Below are 16,699 nucleotides of genomic sequence, written 5' to 3' on the forward strand. Positions count from 1 at the left end.
AATGAATGAATTTAAATCACTGAAATAATCACTGAATTAATCTGCCATCATCATTCAGCTTTAGTTCCCATTCTTTTATGCAGATTTCTTTACGTTTCAAGATTGAATTATAACGTCTTGACAATGCTTGATTGAAACAAATCTCCTTACAAATAGTTACAAACAATTGGGGCCAACCTGCCTGTAACGATTCTGCTTCTTGTAACGTTTCCTTAAAGTCTATCTCTATCACTTTGACTTCATTTTGATATCTTTGCCAATATTCTTCACCAATAGATCCGTTCTTGTAGAGAATGGAAATTTGAGGTTCAAGCTCTTTTAGCTTGAAAGATCTCCTTATAGTTTCAGCACCTCTATTTAATAAAGCGGCCTTTAGCACTTTTTCATGAACTGATTGTGTTTCACTGATCTGCTTAATTTGAAAATACAAATCTTTGGCATCGTTTTCATCAAAAATAGAGGGCAATTCCGTCATTTGCTGAATTTTTCTTCTTCTATATTGAGATGCGAAAACGATTAATGATATAATCAGTATGCCAACATAAATAAGTGGAGTGTACACTGAAACAATCTTTGTTTCAACATGCTCGGCGCTGTCGAAAAATTCACTCCCATTACTAGATTCATTGAATGCTGACATCTTGACCAATAAGTTTTTGCCAATCTTGCAGACTGCACAATTCTGAGAAAGAAAACGGTTGTGATCGTTTCCTGTACTTTTTATCAATTTTTCATATTTCGTGCTTGCTGTACAAAAGATCAAGATATTCCGTTTAAAAATAAGGAAAATATAAAGAAACAACCTGGTTGAAGAGGCAATAGAAAGAGGAAGTGCGTTTTTAAACCCCATAAAGTCATGATAATTAGATTCAGGACCAGAGATGGTATGCAACGTATCTCCTGCGAGAGTACTGAAGCATTCGATACAGTATTGAAGAAATTGCTACCGAAACTGAGCGGTAATATAGACTTGAGTTCTTTACTTGTGGGAAGCAAGGAGGGACAAGCAAATGAGCCTGTTGGCGAGCTGTTGAATCGCTCTGTAGCAGATCTGGGTCTTTCACATGGTGACATAGTCTTTCTAGACTACAAAGAACTGGAAACAGGAAAAGCAGAATCTAGAGTGGACCCGGCCGCCACCGTCGCCACAGGTAGCGTAGGAGTCACAACCGCTAATGAATCTAAACCACTACAAGTTACTGAATTATCTGTTGATGTGGAGCTTGAGAAAATAGATGGACTGATCCCACGCAGTCGGTCTGAATTATGTAGGCACGGGGATGGTGCAATGTGTGAATATTGTTGTCCTCTGCCACCTTGGGATAGGGGCTATCATGAACAACAGAACATCAAACACATTTCGTTTCATTCGTATTTGAAAGAACTAGATGACAGTACGAAAAAGGGCAATGGAAGCTCATATATTGCACCGTTGTCGCAGCCAGATTTCAAGATCGATAAGAATTGCAGAAATGGTCATGAGCCTTGGCCAAAAGGAATATGTTCCAAATGTCAACCTTCAGCTATCACTTTGCAGCAACAACAATTCAGAATGATCGATCATGTAGAATTCGAACAGAGCGATCTCATCAACGAGTTTATTGAGTCGTGGAGGTTTACCGGCACACAGAGGTTCGGCTACATGTACGGCACGTATAGAAGGTACGATGCGACGCCATTGGGAATCAAAGCTGTTGTAAAGACAATATATGAACCTTCACAGCACGATGAACAAGATGGGTTAACGATGGACTTTGATGTTCTTCAAGAGGAGATGGCAAAAGTCGACGCAGTAGCAGAATCCATTGGCCTTACCAAAATCGGACTGATTTTCACCGATCTCACCGATTGTGGCTTTGGAGATGGATCAGTTATTTGTAAGCGTCACAAAGATTCGTTCTTTCTCTCATCATTAGAAATTATAATGGCGGCCAAACATCAGTTGAAAAATCCTAACGTCTGCAAGTTTAGCGAACAAGGTATATTTTCTTCCAAGTTTGTGACGTGTGTTATTTCTGGTAACTTACAGAATGAGATCGATATTGCTGCTTATCAGGTGTCGACCAGCGCAGAGGCCCTAGTCGACGCAGACATGATCAGTGGCTCCACCCACCCATCGATGGCATACATTAACGAAACAAATCAGAATAGATACGTCCCAGAGATCTTCTACATGCGCAAGAACGAGTATGGCGTCACCATCAAAGAAAACGCAAAACCAGCGTTTCCGGTTGACTACCTGCTGGTGTCACTCACTCACGGGTTCCCCAAGACTGTGTCACACAGCCCCGGCTTCACATGGGCAAACCGCCAAGCGATGGGCAAGTCTCAGGACTACCACGAGCTGAAAGACTACTTGCTCGAGCCAGCCGTTTCCGCAGACTTCACGCTTCTACAGAAAAAGCTTGCGGATCTACAGCTCCAGCTCTATCTACATTCGCTCGATATCCTATCCCCACAGGAGTGGTCCTTGCTCGTCGAAGCTACGAGAGTCATTGCTGACGCCAGTTCCAGCGCGAGTGCGAGTGCGAGTCCCAGCTCCATTGCGCTCCCCAGCGCCGCTACCTCCTCCGCGGACACCGCAAGCTCGCAACAGCAACAAGAAGCGCTGCTGCAACTCGTTTCCTCTCCGGGTTGGCAAACACTGATCATGATCCTGCAATCAAGCTAAAGCATCATAAGTAAGGAAGCTCAAGCACTCCCCCACAAGCACAAGCGCCCTCAAATGCATGTACAGTAACTACTCTTACATAACTATTAACCGTATAATATAGCATAATCAGCGGTTACCCTGTCCGGATTTTTCCATTTAGTTGCTTTTTTGCTCGAAGCTTCCAGATCGACGAAAAATTTTTTAAAAGCTCTCCTCTCTTAGCTTACTCGGAAAGGCGCGCAGGGTGATGGCAGGAACAAGGAAGAAACAAGATGGATCGTTAAGAATATAAAGGAAGAGTGTTATTCCTTAATCGGGCCCAAAGTGGTATCAGTTTCGTCAAGAGAAGTAGCACAGGAAGAATATACTATAGCAAGAGATGAGTACTCCGTTTGGTCTAGATTTGGGTAACAACAACTCGGTGATTGCAGTTGCCAGAAACAGAGGTATTGATGTGGTTGTGAATGAAGTCTCCAACCGTTCAACACCTTCTTTGGTGGGGTTTGGTCCAAAAAACAGATACTTGGGTGAATCTGGTAAGACAAAACAGACCTCCAACGTCAAGAACACGGTTGAAAACTTGCAGAGAATCGTCGGTTTAGGCTACTCAGACGCGGACTTCGCAGAGGAGAAAAAGTACTTCACCAGTAAACTGGTCAAACTAGATGACGGTAAAGTTGGTTGTCAAGTCAAGTTCGGCGGTGAGACTGAGACTTTCGACGGTATCCAGTTGGCTGCCATGTTTATCGACAAGGTCAAGACGACCACGATCCACGAGACTAAAAGCACCATCACTGACGTGTGTCTTGCGGTCCCAGCTTGGTACACTGAGGAGCAGCGTTACAACATTGCAGATGCTGCTAGAGTTGCTGGATTGAACCCGGTTAGAGTGGTCAATGATGTCACTGCAGCAGCAGTTTCATATGGTGTTTTCAAGACAGATCTGCCAGAAGGTGAGGAGAAGCCAAGAATCGTTGCATTTGTGGATATTGGTGACTCTACTTACACCTGTACCATTGTTGCTTTCAAAAAGGGAGAATTGAAAGTCTTGGGCACTGCTTATGACAAACATTTCGGTGGTAGAAACTTTGATCGTGCCATCACTGAGCACTTTGCTGATGAATTCAAGAAAAAATACCATATCGATATCAGAGAAAACGCCAAGGCTTACAACAGAGTTCTTACTGCAGCAGAAAAATTAAAGAAGGTTTTATCTGCAAATTCGGCTGCTCCATTCTCTGTTGAATCAGTCATGAATGATGTTGACGTTTCTTCCCAATTAACTCGTGAAGAATTGGAAGAATTAGTTGCTCCGTTGCTGAAGCGTGTTACCGAGCCAGTTACAAAGGCTTTGTCTCAAGCTAAGCTGACTGCGGAAGATGTTGACTTTGTTGAAATTATCGGTGGTACTACTCGTATTCCTATCTTGAAGAACTCGATCTCTAATGAATTCGGTAAGCCTTTGTCCAGTACTTTAAATCAAGATGAAGCTATTGCTAAAGGTGCTGCATTCATTTGTGCAATTCATTCGCCAACTTTAAGAGTTAGACCTTTCAGATTTGAAGATATTCATCCTTACTCCGTTTCATACTTCTGGGACAAACAGGTCGAAGATGAAGATAACCTAGAAGTCTTCCCAGCAGGTTCTGCTTTCCCTTCAACTAAGTTAATCACCCTACATCGTACTGGTGATTTCGTTATGGAAGCCAAATACACAAACAAGCAAGAATTACCTGAAAATACTCCAGTAGAAATTGCTAAATGGCAAATTTCAGGCGTAAATGTTCCAGAAGGTGAAACATCCGTTCCAGTCAAATTAAAGTTGAGATGTGACCCATCCGGTTTACATACCATTGAAGATGCTTATACCTTAGAAGACATCAAAGTTAAGGAAGAAATTCCTTTACCTGAAGATGCTCCAGAAGATGCCGAACCAGAATTCAAAGAAGTTACAAAAACTGTCAAGAAAGATTCTTTGATAATAAACGCAACAACATTTTCACTACCAGCTGATAAATTGAATAAGTACATCGAAAAGGAAAATGAAATGTTTGCGCAAGACAAATTGGTTGCCGAAACTGAAGACCGTAAGAATGCTTTGGAAGAATACATTTACACTTTGCGTGGTAAATTGGAAGAAGAATACTCCCCATTTGCTTCAGATGCTGAAAAGAGTAAATTAACAGATATGCTAGCAAAGGCCGAAGACTGGTTATATGATGATGGTTACGATTCTACCAAGGCTAAATACATTGCAAAATATGAAGAATTAGCCTCTATTGGTAATATTATCAGAGGTAGATATTTGGCCAAAGAAGAAGAGAAAAAGCAGGCTTTTAGATCAAAGAATGAAGCTGCAAAGATGGCAGATCTAGCCGAAAAGCTTGCTGCTCAAAGAAAAGCAGAAGCTGAACAAAAGGAATCCTCGAAACCTGATGCTGAAGGTGATGTTGATCTAGACTAAACATTGTCTTATTAGTTTTTGTTAACAAACTTCGATAAGATATGGATATACTATTGGATAATAAAATTTATTAGTATATCATAAAATGAAAATAGTTATATATATAAGTATAGAGATATAAATAAATATGAATATGCGCTTAATGATTTGCTGTTCTGGCAAATATGTTTTTTTATGTTGCTTTTGTCAGTGTCATCTTCTTCGACAGCCTTTTCTTCCTTTCAAATTCTGCGAATGCCTTAATGTAAACTGGTACGTCACCCCATCCTTCTTGATCTTCATCTAAGGTACCATCATCTTTGGAGTTGGAATTCAAAGTACTAGAGGCGTTTTTGTCTTTCGCAAGTGCATGTCGCCTTTTGGCTTCCAGAACACTTTTGGGCAAGGGTTCTGTTCTAGGAGGAAACAAACTGGCTGTTGATTTCGCATTACTTTCCAACAAACGTTTATCGAGATTTATCTTTTCATGTTGCAGTACTTTTGGAATATTTTTTAAATCCAATAGAGCCAGGGGTGGATTCCAATGGGCGGGCCAGATCCCATCTGTGCCTTTTATTCTTTCTGCAGCCAGTTTCCTCTTATGTCTCCATTCCCTCAGATCTTCATTGAATATCTCCCATACACAGTTCACACAGCCAGACATACAACAGTTGTCGGGTTCTTCTGGTTTGGATGGCACCGATACACCAGCGATCACTTTGGACCCACCTGCTAGTATCCGACTTGTAGACTGCGGTGACTCTCCTTTAATTCTACCTCCGAAAACGGTGGTCATTCTCTCTTCGGGGGTGCCCTGTAATCCGCTGGAGTTGCCCTCAAATGTCATACGACAATGAGTCGTAGATACAAAATATCGAGAGTTGCTACATAACTTTGAAAGATTCCTCCCGCGCATATTTGTCAAGTTATTAACTTACTAAATGGGAAGCTCATTCTATATGGTTCTGTTTTTCTAATATTTACTGCGTTCTCAAGATTTAACATCGTGCGTCCGATTGATTAACAAATAAAAGTCCGCCATTGGAATAGAGAAATGTGATGATACTGTAGATCATTTATAACAATACATATATATGTTCTTGTTACCTATTAATGAAAGGTAACTGTAACAATGCATGTATCTCTAGTTCAATGCGCAACCCATACTAAAACATTCTAAGATCAGGGGCAACAATTCGTGGCAAATGTAATACCATAAAAAATCCACTTCACACACTAACGTGTCACAATTTTGTTCCGATTTGATCTATCCTGAGAATGGTGGTTAGGATTAATGCAGGATCTTAAGCCATAATTAGCCCAACAGTAGACTATTACTCACTGCCTATAAGTAAAATTGGCTATGGAGTCGCTGCAATGGGCCTCGTACCCATGTTAGCTATTAGGAAAGGTTTTGTCACAAAGGACTGCAAAATTGTCGGAGATTACAAGTCAGCTACCATGAATATGTCAATGGCGAAGGTGTGGATGGCTGTGTTTATGCTTTGCTTCATTTAACATATATCAATAGGTTTTTTGGTGCAAGGTGCTATAATATGTTTGGCATTGGCTTAAAGCGCGTTATTTCTCCAGGGTTCCGCTATGCTTGCCACCTCTGGTGTGTCAGAAGGTGGTTTCACTACTGTAAGTGCTAAAGAGGAACACACTAGCAATTCTACTTGGGATGATTATGAATAGGACTGGTAAAGTGAAGTTGAATAAGTAGACATAGCGCTTCTGATAGAAATAAGCACGGATTCACTGGCTTTCACTTATCCTTGGAAATCATAGAAAATAATCCATAATCTGTGCAAAAAACATTGATGAAAATTGTGTGCACAGGTAGCGTGTCAGAGTAAGTTATATCCTAAGTTGAGATAGTTCGATCTAAGGAAGTTAGTTGAGAGTTCACCAATTGCGACGAATATTCCAGGTTCAACCCGAATTGCTTTTATCAAATTTGCGTATATGTACTGGGTTGGTAGTATGCGACAAGCTACAGTTAGGAGCAGACCATCCATAAAGAAAAAAGTAGTACCTTAATTTTGAGGAACAGCTTGCTTGCTAAGACAATGCAAATCACTTTAATTACTATGATACATTTTCACTTAAATACTTTAAAAACTCTGCGCCTCCAAATTTTTGTTCTTGTATAAGCTTCTAACGAGTCATTATGACCAATGACGTTCCAGTCCGAGTCTGAATAGGCCCATTCACTTGGCTTCCAGCAATCATCTAGCCACTCCCAGTCTTCAGCTAGACTTTCTTGATATTCCCAGGGTGATTTACAGGCATTCAAATGGCCGTTTAACTCAATGCAATATTTTGGTTTTTCATAAGGTAAAAGCTTCGGTTCCCAAACATTATTTGGCTTCCACTTCCTCTGGTTTTCATGAACAATGTAGATGTTAATGGCTATGACACCGGGACATGGCATCTTACTTATTCCATTAATCACGTTGTTTAAAGGATAAAGTTTCAACAACTCAAGCTGTAGTTTATTACCACTCATTTTGTGCATAGGTTGTGCATAGGGTACAAAAATAGTAGCGCTAGTTTTCTCATTTACCGTTGAAGGGTCAATCAATGGGCTATAAATTATTTGCTTACGATCATGGAAAATTGATAACACGCTAAAATAAGCTATACGGGTGGCTAAAACTCTCCAAAACAGTCGAAAGGTACTTTGAAACCATATAGAATGTACTAGCAAACAGCATACTACAACTCCCAGAGCGTAGTCTCTGACAGATAGATATCTCATTAATACATATTGGATAGGGGTTAAAAAGATTGCGAACTTCAGCACATCTAACCACGTTCTTATTCTAAGAGTTCTCGATACTGTTTCTTTTCTTATCGTTTCCAATTTATCGATCACTGACTCCAAAAGAATTACTATATCATCCAGGGTTGGCGGCTCGTATTGATCCAAATCTTGGTAAACAGTAACCACGTAGTACAGAAATGAGTATAAAAGTACAACAAATCCAATCATGCCCAACCATAGTGTCGATATTTTGCCAAAGACAGACTTTCCAGAAGATGCGGACGTCTCACATAAAGAGAGCATGTCTATAACCAAAGTTATCATGACCATATAAATAAAGGGCAGGCATATATCTTCACACATCCACATGATATTATTCAGGGCGCCATCAAAAATGATAAGCATCGGGTAAAACCGATGAAGAACGCTCGATATCTTGCTATCTGTGGCCCTAGTCAAAGAAGGCTTCTGACCGTGGTTATATATGAATTTTGAATAACATCGGTATTCTGCACTTACGCCACCAGTATTAGACATGCCGATCAGATTTGATTAAAACAGCTATTTGTAGCCATGAGCTTGTAATAATACCGAACTGTCTGATGTGCCGCCAATGCAAATTGATACTTTGAACAAAGAAAATTAATACAAAGTCAAGCCAACTGCTTGTGAAATGAATAAACAAATATCTATTTCAATAAAACGCTCCTGCTCTTTACCTTTTGAATGTACGATAAAGGGTTTTGTTTTTTCGGACAATCCTTATTGAAAAATGTCTATGAGATGGGCTATATATATGGTTAGAATGCTACATCGAATTAGACCAAAATAAGGTGTATCAACGAATATAGGTGGCCATCATCTGTTCTCTCTCTAAAATCATGAAATCCAAGCTGGTCAGAAAGCACCCAACAGTGAAAGCATTTTCACGCAGAGAGATCAAATCGCATATATATATAAAATCAGTTACCCCATACGTCAGTGCACTTAAAAGAATTAAAAAAGTACTGACAGAGCTGGATAAGAGCTCTGCTACATTTGTAGCTGTTCTAGGAATGGGTAAAGCGGTAGAGAAAACGCTATCGCTAGGATGTCATTTTGAGGAACAAATGGGCAAGAGGATTGAAGTACTCACAAAGACGATCGAGGTGTTGGACGAAGTAACTGAAGTTGATTCAGACACAGCAAGTGGTAACCAGGAACTACAAGAAGAGAATGAGGACTTGGAGACAATTTTGAAAAAAAGAACGTTAAGCGGTGTTGAAGTACGAATCTATGCATAAATTTTTTTTAAATCGTCTATGTAACTATAAAATGAACTTCCCGAATGCCTCCGGTTTATTGTAGTAGCTGTCTAGATCGTTCTAACATATACCCTAATTCGTTTATTTCTTTCCTGATTTTGTTATTCTTGTTTATCTCTTCATATCTGGGTATCAGTTTCCCACATAACTCTGCACATTCGCTGTATTGCCTTCTGTAGTATAAAACTCGACAAAAGCCTGCAATTTTTTGTCTTTCTGGCTTGATACTGAAATCGATGTCCGCGTTAAGCATAGCATTGGCATTTTCATGGTCCATCCACCCAACTTCTGTCACTTTAGGACCATTCTGTACCTGAAAATAGTCATGAAGCTGTCTCTTGTACTCCTCATCACTTTGACCCCTGCGAACCCTGGTTTTTCCGGTGCTTGTACGCACAAGCACCTCACCTGTGGTTGAATCCAAGGATACCGGTTTTGTTACAGATTGGTTCTTTTTGCCATTAAGCTTTGAATATCCAGTATTATCATCGGTGGCGCTGCTCTCCGCACTAGATAAACTCATCATGCAGTTTCTTGTCACTCTTACAAAGCTACCGATCCGCAAGTGCATATATTATAGTCCCTACACTCAAGGCTTGTATTTGGATTTCAAGATATACATTTTTTGCCCATCTCATCGCCTGGTGAAAAAGATGCTCTTACGTACCTATAAGAATACTTAATCGATAAAAAGTTCAATTGTGATCTCGGAATCGGCATAATGTGTCTCAACACAGTCCTTTTCTGGTGCATGCTCATCTAAAAACTCATATATCAATACGCCAAAGTCCACGTACTCTTGTTGGCCTAGGACAATCATTGGCGCATGCCAAATTCCGGCACCATAAGTAACAGCTTGATTTCCCCTGCATAAAAAGGCCTTCAATGTTGACAGATCGGGCTTGGCTGTGGTCTTGTATTCCAATGCAACAACCACAAGGTAAGATATTTCATCTTCAGGGCGGCCCATTGGCAAGAAAGTCTGTGAACTATGCGGGTGCATCTCCAGCACATTTATCGAGTGCTGCACTTTCCTACTGGATTGCGTTGCTTTGAAACGAGCCTGTAAATGTGGCTTAGGAAAACATCTAAATAGATTCCAGTTTGGTGGACAGCTAACGGGAGCTGGATTCTGAACTTTACTGACTTGCAGCAGTTTTATCGCCGTACCTTGATTAGCATTTTTCGCAGACTGATCAAGTTTGGCGACTTCTTCTCCTGGTGAGATTATACTCCCATATGGGGAAAAGGCTTTGATTGTCAATGGATTTGCGCAAGCTTCAATTGGCATTTTACTCACAGTGGTATGTTGAGAAGTGAGTTGGCAAGAAATCAACTTGTTGTTCTCTGTATTAAAATGTCTGAAAGCCCAACCCGGAGATGACCGATAAGGAATAGAAGCACGTAAGCTACATTTAATATTTATTGATAAGAGGCATGCCGTATATAAAAATTTTCACATCAAACACAACTGAGCAGTAGCTACAGAAATCTGTGATACTTGACTGAAAAGTAATGGTGGCAGAACCTCCGACTTCCACCATTGACAAGATAAAAAGCGATAAATCACATGAAAATGATCATCTTGCAAGCTCTAGCTATATTCTAGAGAAGCTTTAGCTTTAGATTAATTACTGAGGACTTTGCACCAACATGGCTTGACATTTCATGCCTTTTGTAATCGTGAAGTTTTTTGTACATCAGTATATTGACGGCTTCGTAAGATCTTGTTGATGAGAAAAATGATCTTGAAATTAAAAGAACACAAAATAGAATTAGTTAAACTTTCGAAGTCTTCTTGATACCTTTAACATGGTCTCAGAGGAGCAGGTCAAGAAATGGAAAGCTACCAAGACAATTGGGATAATTGGCCTTGGGGACATGGGGCTACTGTATGCGACAAAATTCTCAGAGGCCGGATGGAAGGTTGTCTGTTGTGATAAGGAAGCATTATATGATCAGCTAAAGGAAAAGTATGCAGGCTGCAAGTTTGAGCTTGTGGTGAATGGTCACTACGTGTCAAGAGTGAGCGACTACACAATTTATAGTGTTGAAGCTGAAAACATTGACAAAATTGTATCCATGTATGGTCCTTCGACGAAATTGGAGGGGATCGTTGGGGGTCAGACCAGTTGCAAATACGCAGAAATTGCTGCATTTGAAAAGCATGTACCGTCAGATGTTAGAATTGTTTCTGTTCATTCTTTACATGGACCTAGAGTTAACAGTGAGGGTCAACCATTAGTGATGATAAGACACCGTTGTGCCAGTGATGCGGAATTTGACTTCGCTCAGTCAGTGCTGGCATGCTTGAAGAGCAAAATTGTTTATTTAACACAAGAAGAACATGATAGGATTACAGCAGATACACAGGCAGTTACGCATGCTGCATTTTTAAGCATGGGAGCAGCTTGGGCAAAATTAAAAATATACCCTTGGATTTTGGGAGATGATAACGACAAATGGTACGGTGGATTGGAAAACGTCAAAATGAATATATCATTGAGAATTTATTCAAACAAGTGGCACGTTTATGCTGGGCTGGCAATAACTAATCCATCCGCTCATGATCAAATTTTACAATATGCCACGAGCTGTACAGAATTATATACTCTATTTGTGAAAAGAAATGAAAATCAATTAATTGAAAGAGTGAAAAAGGCTAAAGAATTTGTATTTAATAACCATAAGGGTTTCCTACTACTGGACGACAAGTTGCTAGATAAATATTCCCTCTTCACGAACCGAAATTCTTCTAAACCAATTCAAACTGTTCCAAACTCACATTTATCATTATTAGCAATTGTTGATTCATGGCATAAACTAGGCATTAATCCTTATGATCATATGATTTGTTCTACTCCATTATTCAGAGTTTTCTTAGGAGTTACTGAGTACCTTTTTTTAACTCCTGGATTACTGGAACAAACAATAAAAGCTGCCGTCTTTGATGAATCCTTTAGAAAAGATGATTTAGAATTTGTCGTTGCAGCGAGAGATTGGAGTTCGATAGTGTCATTCGCTAACTTCGATATATACAGAAGACGATTTGAAGAAATACAAAAGTTTTTTGAACCAATGTTTCCGGAAGCAAATAGAATTGGTAATGAGATGTTAAAGACAATTTCAAGATACGCTCCAGAATCCAACCAAAAACATGCAAATGCCTAAATAAAGTTGTTAATTTTAGATACAATATGTACAAACAACTACACCAGAGAGAAAATTCTATTTCTCTTTTTTCGTTACCTTCATTAAGAAATGAAACATTTCTATCATTTTCTAGCTCGTTTTAGAGTTGATGCTACCTCAAAGTCGTCTGACTCAACATTGCCCGACCATCGTCTCTTGGAAAATGGATTGGCTCCCCGTGCAAAGCTATCATCACATGCAATTAGATTACTCTCGTTATAACTCTCATCTGTAGATCCATTATCGACTGTTGTGTTGGATCCCACCTTCCTGGTCTGGTGCGTCGATTGCCCAATTCTCTTGCTGTGATCTTTGATCATTTCGTAGTCTCCAGGGGCCAGGCAACCTACTAGTTCAGGAAAATTCAACTTGAAATCTCGACACACGATTCTATTCCATGCAAAACAAAACCTCGATTCCTGTTCATGGACAGCACTCAAAGTCTCTGCATGCTCGAAAAAGAGCTTCCATATGCGCTGCAGCAGAGCAAAAAACCCATAGTCGATGAGAAGATAGTTGAGATGTGTCAAAGATATATTTCTGTTGACCGGGAACCTATTGTTGGGCGTCAAACATCTCAATATTATTGACGGTTCCTCTTCACTGCCAACAAACAGCCGCAAATACAGCTCTGCATGCTTCAGGGGCTGATTAATCACCAAATGCCATACATGCAAATTGGAGTCTTGTGGTTTCAAATGAAATAGTATGCTATTTTTGTCCCTGATATGCTGATAATGGCGTGAAATCTGCTTCCAGTCCCTGAGAAGTCTTCGTGTGAGTAATCCTACCATCTTTACACCATACAAAACAAAGAGAGAACTTTACTACTGGCTATTCCTCTGGGGTTGTCCTCAGTACCTTACCGTTCACTAATCTATAGGTCTCTGCAGGTCCATCTTTTCATTCTTTTATTTATAAGAGGTAGGAAGTCTGATCCCGGACAAAATCCAATTCAGAAAATCGGAATATTAAAAAGCACACCGGACAGTCGCTATATACGTAGGTGACAGGGTAATAGTAAAACTATCATTAAAAACGAGCCCGGTAGGGTAAATATTACAAGATGGTTACCCGCTTTTAATAGCCGGACAAGGGCATATTTCTCTCACGTGATGTCGCTTTTTGATCTCGGACAGTTTGGGGAGGGTTACCGCTATTTTTCTCTGTTGCGAAACGATAAATTGCAAATCAAAAGGAACATTAGTAAGGTGGTAGAGACCTGGGAACATTATTGAAGTGAATTGCGATACCTGGCACGACTTTCTCGACCCTCCAGTAGAAGTGGCTGTCATTTGTTTGCTCTTTTTTTTGCTGTTTTCTGAGTGCATCAGTTTCCCGAGCAGGTAGGATAGTTGACACGGTATTGTGCAATATAGAACAGTAGGGTTCGGCAGGTCAGGTTCTTCCACATTTGTGCGCCATATATTATTTTGCATCATAACATTCACCTTCAGTCAAGATGGGAAATTTTTTCAGCTCCATGTTTGATCGATTGTGGGGTGTCAACAAGGAATTGAGAATATTGATTTTGGGCCTGGACGGTGCCGGTAAGACGACGATATTGTATAGACTGCAAATTGGTGAAGTGGTGACAACTAAACCCACAATCGGATTTAACGTTGAGACATTGAGCTATAAGAACTTGAAATTGAACGTGTGGGATCTAGGTGGTCAGACAAGTATCCGACCTTACTGGCGCTGCTACTATACTGATACGGCAGCGGTAATATTCGTGGTAGATTCGACCGATAAGGATCGTATGGCTACAGCTTCAAAGGAATTGCATGTTATGCTGCAGGAGGAGGAGCTGCAAGACGCGGCCTTGCTGGTTTTTGCCAACAAGCAGGATCAGCCAGGTGCTCTGAGTGCGACAGAGGTATCTAAGGAGCTGAATCTGGTTGAATTGAAGGACAGAAGCTGGTCCATTGTGGCTTCAAGTGCTATTAGAGGTGAGGGTATCACCGAAGGATTGGACTGGCTAATCGACGTGATAAAGGAGGAACAGCTCGCTGCCTAAAAGAAAAAACCCTTTGTTTTGCAATTAATGTACGCATATACCTATATACTCATAAATAATTGATGCTTTAAAAAGTGATGCTGGGAACAGTTTATTCTTGGGCAGTTTTACCTTTCCGCTTTTCTTGTTTGTTATATTGGTAATTGAATATGGCACATATTCCAAAACAAAAAAGCGGGAGGCTCAGGGACCATTGCTCAACAATACGAACTCGCCGTAGAAGTGGAAGCGTGAAAGTGTCAAAACTATCGCAATCATATTCAAGATGCTGCTGCGATATTCATTAAACAATTCATGGAGATTTTTTCAGAGAACCGGTCAATCTTTCAGGGGTTCATCGGTTCGCAAAATGTTAATACCCACAAGTTGCATAATATACCTGACGCAACAGCACAGGAGGCGCTATAGTTTGCTTAATGAGACCGTGGAACCCAGTCCTTATGGTGATACATTTGAAATGGGGCTATACTTGACTTCACAGAGGGAATTGCAGCAAAACATCGAAGAAGCACGTCAAAGAAAGCTCAAAAAATCACATAACATCCTTAGCTATTGTTCTAGGAAAATATGGTATATTATAAAAGATGAATTGTTGGAACCAATATTTACACTGCTACGATTTTTAGAATTGTCAGTAATATTCATTCCAGTTTTGATGGTCTATCCAATATCCTTCTTTGGTAGACACCATAGATCAAACAATGATGAATTTGCCAGTGAAACTGCGGGTTCACTTTTATGGTATAAGATACTTCGTAAAGCATTGGAGATAGGTGGACCCAGTTTCATTAAATTGGGTCAGTGGGCAGGCTCCCGGACCGATATTTTTTCGAAGGGACTATGTCAAGAATTAGGTCAGCTACACAGTAATGGCAAAGCACATTCATTGCAATATACAAAGGATAAAATTTGTGAAAGTTTGGGAGATGAATTTAAATTTGATGATATCTTTGAAGAGTTTAGGGAAACTCCCTTGGGCGTGGGCGCAATCGCACAAGTTTATGTTGGTAAACTGTCGGATGAGTTTCTCAAACGAAAGCAAATTAAAAGTCAAATTGGTGATAATGGTAAAAGATGGTGTGCTGTTAAAGTCATACATCCACATGCCAGCAAAAAAGTAAACCGAGATTTGCGAATTATGAGTTTCTTCGCTAATACAATAGACATGATCCCAACAATGGTATGGCTTTCACTTCCAAGTGAAGTTGAAAACTTTAGTATTTTAATGAGATTACAGTTGGACTTAAGGATTGAGTGTTTAAATCTTGGCAGGTTCAATGAAAATTTCAAAGGTTCTTTGCAAGTCAAGTTCCCTAAAGGTTTTCCAGACTTTTCAAGCCGGGACGTTCTGTTTGAAGAATACATTCATGGTTTCTCAATGGAGCAATTCTTGAGGGCTAAAGACGACTTGAAAAATGTGGAGCTTTGTCAATCTGTCAGCGGCCCCTTCATTGATTCCTTTTTGAAAATGCTGATACTTGATGATTTCGTTCATGCCGATTTGCATCCTGGTAATGTTATGATAAGATTTGTCAAGACCAATAGATATGATACAAAAATTACATCTACAGAGGAAGAGACATTCAAGATTGTGGATTCCCTGAACAAGAAATTTAAAAATAATGATCCTACTTTTATTGATGAACTTAGAGAAGATCTGACAGATTTTGAACCTCAAATTTGTTTCATAGATGCTGGACTGATTACTGAATTAAATAAAAAGAATAGGACAAATTTCATTGCATTATTTAACGCTCTGGCGAGATTTGATGGATATCGTGCCGGAGAATTAATGATTGAAAGATCAAAGACCCCTGAAACGGCAATTGACAAAGAAATGTTCGCATTCAAGGTCGAGAAGCTAGTTAACAAAGTGAAAAAGAGGACATTTACTTTAGGGACTGTTTCAATAGGCGATTTGTTGGATCAAATGCTCAGTATGGTTAGATCACACCATGTAAGAATGGAGGGAGATTTTGTTTCTGTAGTTGTTGCTATATTGTTGTTGGAAGGAATAGGTCGGCAGCTGGACCCTGACTTAGATTTATTTGCAAGGTTCGTATCATTTTTTTTAATCTACGGATTTTATGACTATTGAGAAAGGCATTAATACTAACATCACTAATCATTTAGCTCATTACCGATATTGAGAGAATTCGGAATGCAAAGAGAAGCTACCAGTTTACTTAATGACACTAGTACATTTTCCATGTTAAAGGTGTGGATAGGACTAGAATTGCGCTCGTTAATGAGCTCGTCAGTAAGAAGCATATTTGAACTGATAAAGAGTGACCAATTGTGCCCCAACTATTAAATT

General features: G+C 39.9%; 12 protein-coding genes across 12 annotated transcripts; 6 read left to right on the forward strand and 6 right to left on the reverse strand.

The window, feature by feature from the left end:
- Positions 1-28: 28 nt before the first annotated feature.
- SEC66 (Sec63 complex subunit SEC66) lies at positions 29-850 on the reverse strand (the record flags this gene model as incomplete). The annotated part of the gene is made up of 1 exon (XM_037290790.1): positions 29-850. The coding sequence occupies one exon, from the start codon at positions 848-850 to the stop codon at positions 29-31; it is 822 nt and encodes a 273-aa protein (XP_037146685.1).
- A 6-nt stretch (positions 851-856) lies between these two features.
- NPL4 (nuclear protein localization protein 4) lies at positions 857-2,671 on the forward strand (the record flags this gene model as incomplete). The annotated part of the gene is made up of 1 exon (XM_037290791.1): positions 857-2,671. One exon carries the CDS (start codon positions 857-859, stop codon positions 2,669-2,671), a length of 1,815 nt encoding a protein of 604 aa, XP_037146686.1.
- Positions 2,672-3,032: 361 nt separating this feature from the next.
- Positions 3,033-5,117, forward strand: SSE2 (adenyl-nucleotide exchange factor SSE2; the record flags this gene model as incomplete). Its single annotated transcript, XM_037290792.1, has 1 exon — positions 3,033-5,117. The coding sequence occupies one exon, from the start codon at positions 3,033-3,035 to the stop codon at positions 5,115-5,117; it is 2,085 nt and encodes a 694-aa protein (XP_037146687.1).
- A 172-nt stretch (positions 5,118-5,289) lies between these two features.
- DPC25 (Dpc25p) lies at positions 5,290-6,012 on the reverse strand (the record flags this gene model as incomplete). Its single annotated transcript, XM_037290793.1, has 1 exon — positions 5,290-6,012. One exon carries the CDS (start codon positions 6,010-6,012, stop codon positions 5,290-5,292), a length of 723 nt encoding a protein of 240 aa, XP_037146688.1.
- A 1,188-nt stretch (positions 6,013-7,200) lies between these two features.
- Positions 7,201-8,403, reverse strand: PEX32 (Pex32p; the record flags this gene model as incomplete). The annotated part of the gene is made up of 1 exon (XM_037290794.1): positions 7,201-8,403. The coding sequence occupies one exon, from the start codon at positions 8,401-8,403 to the stop codon at positions 7,201-7,203; it is 1,203 nt and encodes a 400-aa protein (XP_037146689.1).
- A 344-nt stretch (positions 8,404-8,747) lies between these two features.
- On the forward strand, positions 8,748-9,149 carry POP7 (ribonuclease P/MRP protein subunit POP7; the record flags this gene model as incomplete). Its single annotated transcript, XM_037290795.1, has 1 exon — positions 8,748-9,149. One exon carries the CDS (start codon positions 8,748-8,750, stop codon positions 9,147-9,149), a length of 402 nt encoding a protein of 133 aa, XP_037146690.1.
- Positions 9,150-9,204: 55 nt separating this feature from the next.
- HG535_0H02930 (uncharacterized protein) lies at positions 9,205-9,741 on the reverse strand (the record flags this gene model as incomplete). Its single annotated transcript, XM_037290796.1, has 1 exon — positions 9,205-9,741. One exon carries the CDS (start codon positions 9,739-9,741, stop codon positions 9,205-9,207), a length of 537 nt encoding a protein of 178 aa, XP_037146691.1.
- Positions 9,742-9,849: 108 nt separating this feature from the next.
- On the reverse strand, positions 9,850-10,461 carry DAL3 (ureidoglycolate hydrolase; the record flags this gene model as incomplete). Its single annotated transcript, XM_037290797.1, has 1 exon — positions 9,850-10,461. One exon carries the CDS (start codon positions 10,459-10,461, stop codon positions 9,850-9,852), a length of 612 nt encoding a protein of 203 aa, XP_037146692.1.
- Positions 10,462-10,982: 521 nt separating this feature from the next.
- TYR1 (prephenate dehydrogenase (NADP(+))) lies at positions 10,983-12,341 on the forward strand (the record flags this gene model as incomplete). Its single annotated transcript, XM_037290798.1, has 1 exon — positions 10,983-12,341. One exon carries the CDS (start codon positions 10,983-10,985, stop codon positions 12,339-12,341), a length of 1,359 nt encoding a protein of 452 aa, XP_037146693.1.
- A 104-nt stretch (positions 12,342-12,445) lies between these two features.
- UBS1 (Ubs1p) lies at positions 12,446-13,156 on the reverse strand (the record flags this gene model as incomplete). The annotated part of the gene is made up of 1 exon (XM_037290799.1): positions 12,446-13,156. The coding sequence occupies one exon, from the start codon at positions 13,154-13,156 to the stop codon at positions 12,446-12,448; it is 711 nt and encodes a 236-aa protein (XP_037146694.1).
- A 668-nt stretch (positions 13,157-13,824) lies between these two features.
- ARL1 (Arf family GTPase ARL1) lies at positions 13,825-14,382 on the forward strand (the record flags this gene model as incomplete). The annotated part of the gene is made up of 1 exon (XM_037290800.1): positions 13,825-14,382. One exon carries the CDS (start codon positions 13,825-13,827, stop codon positions 14,380-14,382), a length of 558 nt encoding a protein of 185 aa, XP_037146695.1.
- Positions 14,383-14,647: 265 nt separating this feature from the next.
- CQD1 (Cqd1p) lies at positions 14,648-16,696 on the forward strand (the record flags this gene model as incomplete). Its single annotated transcript, XM_037290801.1, has 2 exons — positions 14,648-16,437; positions 16,516-16,696. The coding sequence occupies 2 exons, from the start codon at positions 14,648-14,650 to the stop codon at positions 16,694-16,696; spliced, it is 1,971 nt and encodes a 656-aa protein (XP_037146696.1).
- Between the last annotated feature and the right edge of the window lie 3 nt (positions 16,697-16,699).

Source organism: Zygotorulaspora mrakii, chromosome 8, assembly GCF_013402915.1.
Source record: "Zygotorulaspora mrakii chromosome 8, complete sequence".
NCBI lineage: Eukaryota > Fungi > Ascomycota > Saccharomycetes > Saccharomycetales > Saccharomycetaceae > Zygotorulaspora > Zygotorulaspora mrakii.